Consider the following 6,449-nt stretch of genomic DNA (forward strand, 5'->3'; position numbering starts at 1 on the left):
CAATTGATATAGTGTCCATATGTAAATATGTAAGTGCTGTGTGTTCATTATTCTCTCAATGATCTATGTGCTCCAGCAGCTAGACGGGCCCATGGTTTGTCTGTGTCCTAAGGCTTGGCACAAGGACCTCACTGTAACAGACGCACCCACAGATCCTCCACACCCACCAGCTGCCAGCAGTGGAAGAAATATTCAGATCCTTTACTTAAGTAAAAGTACTAATACCACACTGTACTTCAAGTATTAAAAGTACAAGTAGAACTCTCCTCCCATTGTAGAAAGAGTAAAGGATCAAACCAGTTGTCTGTTTAATGGTCTACTCATCTCAGCTGGACTTGTAGGCTGTTATATTGTTGGCTAGTTTACTTTAGAATCAAACATCAGATTTTATAAACTACATGTGATGTGTGTTCAGACATCTTAATGTGTAAAGTAACTAGTAACTAGAGCTGTAACAGATGAATGTAGTGGAGTAACTAAAGTAACTAGTAACTAAAGCTGTAACAGATGAATGTAGTGGAGTAAAAAGTACAATATTTCTCTCTGAAATGTAGCAGAGTAGAAGTAGAAAGTGGCACGAAAAGAAAAGAATCTAAAGTACAAATACCTCAAATTTGTACTTAAGTACAGTGTAATTGAGTAAATGTACTTAGTTACATTCCACCACTGCCAGCCGGCCTTCATGTGCTGAGTAAGTACTGTGAGAACAGAGGTGAGGGGCAGAGGCGGGTTAGCCTTCCAAAAGGATGCAGCGTTCTCCGATCACGGCAGGACGCGGCCTCATCTTTTCTCTCCGTCTCTCAGGTAACGACAGAGAGGCAGATGGGGGTTGATGAAGTGGTGTTAGCAGACACGAGGGTCTCTGTAACCGTCTGCACGGGGCTACAGCACATACACGGGAACTTTAGGAAACCCAGTCAGCACAGGACAGACAACCTCTGTGGAGCAGCCATCTTCTGCGCTCAGCGTATAATCCTTTCGGTTGAATTATCTGGTATTTGGCATGAAAGGTTATACAAATACGCTGATGATTCAGAAGTAAAGCCGTATCCTGTTCCAATCCATTTCATTTCAAGCTGCGATGTCATTCTAGTTAGAGGTCCTCTAAGTGTCTCTCTGATTAGAGTCTTGTGATGAGGCAGAAATTTTTTTTTAATTCTGGAAAAATAATTAAATGTCTTGTGCACATGCTGTATATTAAAGGCACCTGGTTATGGGTCAGAAGGTGTCATGGTGGTCTAGTGTAGTAGTTGAAGATGTATACCGTATAACCAGGGCCACATGGAATCTGTGCAGAATTCTGCTGAATTTTCCACAGAATTTCAACAAATTAAAAGAAATTAAAATAAAACTCAAAATGTGAACACGTCTGCTAAATTCCGCAGATTTTCATTTTGCATCACCGCTGAAAACATTAAAAAACAAAATCTGCAGATTCCATTTGGGTTTGCATATAACTGTAATGCCAATGGTTCTATTCTGGTCCAGGACCATTGTTGCCTTATGTTTTTCTATGCTTCTTGTCTGTATCTCTACTGTAAGATATCACATAAAGGTCCCAGGACATGTCCAGGCCTTTGTCTCACTATTGAACATATAAAATAATATTGGATTTCAAACATACCCATTCACACATGCTACATGGAGTATATTTCAGTTAACTGTAATCATAAAACCATGTGTGCTGAGCATACACTAACTCACGTGTACCAAGTATTCTCAACTAGTGTCCAGCTTCTGTTGAATGAATCATTTCATTTGATTTTACCAGTGCTAAGGATAATAACATGGATGCGTTTGCTTTTTAATATAGATACTGTATATAAAAATGCCATTGTTCTACAATCTGATTTTCTTTTTTGGCTGTAGAGCATCCCTACTCTTCCATTTATATTTCCTCAAATGTGAAGTTACTTTATCCTCCAAACATCCACTTGAACACACGGCATACATGAACAGGGATGCACAAACCTAACTGACCACAGGAGATGATTTGGTATGGCCAACTAAAAAAACAAAACTAATTTACATAATAACAAGAAACATTATATTAGGGCTGCAACTAACAATTCTATGATATGGCTGCACAGATTGAGGGACTAAACCTGCTAACCTGGAAACTGTCTATAGCAGGGTTCTTCAACGTGTTTTAAGCCAAGAACCCCTTAACTGAGAGTGAGATGGAGCAGGGACCCCCTACTAATATTCTATAAAAGGAAGTTGCATATTAAACTGGGCCTACAATAACGTGTAGGGCGGCCTAAAGCCTTTATACATACCTTTTTAGTGTATAGAATACTAAGCTATTAAGATATATGTTGGCATGATTTTATCAATCATGTTATAATGTTAAACATCCATGTGGCCCAGTGGATCATCAGGATGAACTGGATCTGTGGATGGCTACCTTACCTACAGTATAGGCCAGTAAGCCAATCACCAGTGTGTTTTTACAACAAATTATATTTGCTAATAATACGTTGGATTCATGTTAAAGGTCCAATGTGTAGGAATTTCTCCAATCTAGCGCTGAGATCATATATCGCAATCAACTCTCTCGCACCACGCAGCTCAAAGTACATATTACAGCTACGGTAGCCTTCACGCTTCAAAAAGCTGGTCTCTTTCTCTTTTCAATATCCTTTTTCTTTTTCTGGGTGAAAAAGAAGACTCCTGTTCCTGAAATTTGGATTTTGAATACGTGTGGTCCTCCATGTTTCCTTCTTCCAACTTGCCGGTGGCCGGGAAGCTACGATACCCATTAGCAGCATTAGCAGCATTAGCAGCACCTGTGAGTTTATCATGTGACAGCGAAAATGCGAAAGGCGGAGCAGTATGTCCTGTATGTCCCTTACCGGCTAACGTATTTCAAGATGGAGCTTGAATATGGAGCGTCTACCCCAGTTCATGAGAATGCAAATGTAAAATTTCAAGCCAAAAGGAATACTTGGAGTTGATGGTGGTGGTAAATATTCATGAAAAAGGACATGTTTGTGAATGGGCAACACAGATTTTGATAATGAACAACTAAACATGTTACACACTGGACCTTTAAGACATTTTAATTTTTGAAAAAACTTTCAAAAAAAAAAAAAAATGGAGAAAAAATACATAAAGAGTCAACTACTAAAAGCACAAACCTATCTGCACACATTGATTGCTATGCAGAAGTAATCTTTTAGCTCTTTTGCATCGTGACTGGACAAAGTCGAGGTGTCTGCTGGCTCAATGGGAGGGTCTAGACTATGATAAACCTTCAAATACATTTCACACATGGACAACCAAGATGGCTAATGAGGATTTCCTCATTAGGTAATATACAGTGGTAGGGCTCGTCTTGTTGGGCCATGGATATAATTAGTTACACTGCTATCTTATGAATATTTAATAATAACTGTATATGCCACAAAAATGAATGTGTAAAAATCTATGCAGTCTAATGAATTTCTTAATCTCTTCAATAAAAAATGAATAATTCAAACACAACCTCTCAGGATTTCTGTAAAGAAAGAGATGTACTGTAAATATATTTTTGCAAGGTCAAAGTCTGATAAACCTTACCAACCCTGCAATCACATTATTCAGCATATTCTTTTAAACGTTGTCATGTGTTTTAGTCACACCGTTACACGGTTGCAGGTAAAGGACTGAAAGGAGCCACACATTTGCTTTTAGATTTTAAGTTTAAGTACAAAAACTGAGTGTGAAATAATCCAAAACGTTGCTGACAGAACACACTTTACACAATAAATCATTGTGCGCGGATAGATTTTGCCATGGCGGAGCTTTTGGCCACTGAAATACATGCAAGGAAATGATAAATCGGCTCATTAACCTGCCTTAATTTCCTACTGAGAAAATAATGATTACAATATTGTATAAGAAATAGGAGATTTAAAGGATTCCAGCTGCAAAAAATCTTTTTTTCTGTTTGGCTTCTGTCTTTCATATGATGCTTGGGAGCTGAATGCAAAAGAGCACTTCCTGGTTTAACTAAATCCCCCCACCCGCGCCTCCTCCCCAACCAAAGGATGTTACACTGTTCTGAACAAAATAGATAAACTACACATTTTTCCACAATGTACATTCCTACATTATGAGCAAAAGCATTGGTTTATGCAAACTTTGCTCGACTAACTGCTGAATCCACTTATATCTCATATTCTCTACGAGTCCTCCTCATCCGCAGCTCCATGTGACTGAGTTGATCATCACATTTTTCCTAATAATAATGTCGGTCGAATGCAACGTGCCATTAGCAGAAATGGAGTCTCGTCAAAGAATTTACATCTCAAGAGCCCACCTGAGCTACACTGAGGCAGAGGGCATGGAGAACATTCCGTGTGGATGAGATGGTGCTCTGTCACTTAAGCAAAGCATGATTGGAATCTGGGGCAAAGAAGCAAACCCGAGAAGGTTTTCATGATGTGAACTGACTTTATATGCGTTCCTAATAGATAGCAACATGGGAGTGAAAGGAATCTGCTTTCTCTCTGTGCTTGGCCTTCACTGCTGCAAAGGTTTAAGTGTCCTCTATATGATTCACTGTAACCTCCATAACTGAGCAATGGAATTCAGGTGGTCAAACCCCCGTGTGCAGAGAGACCGGAGAACCACAGTGATCACACCACCTGTGAACCTGAACAACACAGCTGCTATAGCAACATAACCTTGAAAATGTAATTCAGGATGTCCCCAAGCAAAGTGATGAAATGGAAGCTGAGTGATGATAGCTCTCCCACTTTCACCTATTTGATTTTCCTGCCACCACACCCAGTATTACTCATGTTCTGTCTTTGGCCCCCCCCACCCACCAACCCCCGACTCACCTGCTCTGCCTATCTGACCTCCCCATCCAACCCTCCCTCCCTCCATCACCATGCCCTGGTCACCTCCACTCACCTGTTCTATCTTGGCAAGCCATTCTTTATTGCGGGCCAGTTCCGCCATAAAGGCCTGGTGCTTCAGCCACTTCCTGTGTAGCTTTTGAGCCTCGTCCCGCGCTGTGTCTCGGGCCATCAGCATCTTCTCTTCCACCCGCTGTCCCAATCACTCAGCTAGGGGAGACAAAAATAGCCACCATCAGGAGCCCAACGCTCGAGCCAGCCCTTCTTCCCCCCTTTCCCACAGGACGTCCTGCTCTGCCTCCTTTACGCAAGAGCCACCCGCTCTGCTCTGCTCTGCAGGGGCCTGGGTACCTGTGCTGTCACCACCCACCCCAACCCCCACCAGACACCCTTTTCTGGAGGAAAAAAAAAATAATCAAGATAAGCACCTCAGCAGCAGTGGTAGCAATGGAAGCACTCAAGCCCTTCCTTTGGGTCGCCCCTGGGTCCTCATGCCCTACTGCTTCATGGGTCTTGCGGTCCTGATGCTGCAGTGCCTGCTAGCCAGTCTCAGAGAAGGCAAAAAACAAACCAGCGAAATAGAGAAAATGCGCCAATGACAACACTGGTAAAGAATGACACACACATCCAAGATTCCTTTCGCGTCGTGGGTTATCTTCTAGTTTCAAATGCCGATTACAATCCAGCCATCAGGAAAGGTGTAGATGTAGCATAGCCACGGAAGAATCTTTCAGCCGGGGCAAACCTGACCATCCACCACTAGCCAGTCCCGGTCAATCTGTAGTCCGGTCTACTGATGCCGTAGACAGGAGGAGGAGGAAGAGTTGGAGTGGGAGGAGCAGGGTGAATGGGATGCAGAGGCAGTGCAGAGGAGGCCGGATAACATAAGCTATCTGCTCTTGAAATGCATCGTTCCCACCGCTGCAAAGATGCACACGTAGGCTGGTGTGAGATAGCACACTATTTTCTCTCCTCAGTTCCCCTTCCTCGTGTCCCCGAACAGCTCAGCCGCGGTTGGTGCATGCTGCTGCAGTCCTTGCCTCTCAGCTACGCTCCTCTGTGTGTGTGTGCGTGTGTGTGCTTGGGTAAGTGTATATGTGTGTGTGTGTGTGTGTGTGTGTGCAATCACAATCAGCACTGCAGTGCCGGAGTAGAGAGAGAGAGAAAGAGGGAGAGAGAGCTAGATGGAGGGGAGAAAGGGGGGGTGGGGGGGGTGGAGACGGCAAAAGGAGAGAGGGGGAGAGGGAGACAGGGAGAGGAAATGGAGAAAGGGGGAGCGCCAGATCAAAATAGGAAGGAGAGAGCAAGTCAAAAGAGGGAAAAGATGGTGTTGGTGGGGGGGTAGTGAAACGGAGAAAAGGAAGAGAGAGTCTGCGTCATCCCTCAGTGTCACCAGGGACATTTCTCTGCACTAGAAATGACTGCACTCGGAGCGGGATTTGGGAAGGGGGGTGGTGTGTGTGTGGGGGAGGTGTCGTTTTAAAACAGCTGAATGAGAGGGAAGGAGGATGCATGCACACATGGTCCACGGTGCAGCTGACTGATTCGGATCACTGTTCACGCTCCCTCTTTAAGGGAACCTGCATGTGATCCTCCTGCTGC

At 43.3% G+C, this 6,449-nt stretch overlaps 1 protein-coding gene across 1 annotated transcript in view; it reads right to left on the reverse strand.

Annotated features, from left to right (window-relative positions):
- sptbn4a (spectrin, beta, non-erythrocytic 4a) overlaps nt 1-5,025 on the reverse strand; it is a 42,223-nt gene extending 37,198 nt beyond the window's left edge. Inside the window, exon 1 of the mRNA XM_028595848.1 lies at nt 4,903-5,025. Within this exon, the coding sequence (XP_028451649.1) occupies nt 4,903-5,025 (123 nt within the window). The remainder of the gene's footprint in view (nt 1-4,902) is intronic.
- Between the last annotated feature and the right edge of the window lie 1,424 nt (nt 5,026-6,449).

This window comes from Perca flavescens, chromosome 13, assembly GCF_004354835.1.
Source record: "Perca flavescens isolate YP-PL-M2 chromosome 13, PFLA_1.0, whole genome shotgun sequence".
Taxonomy (NCBI): Eukaryota; Metazoa; Chordata; class Actinopteri; order Perciformes; family Percidae; genus Perca; species Perca flavescens.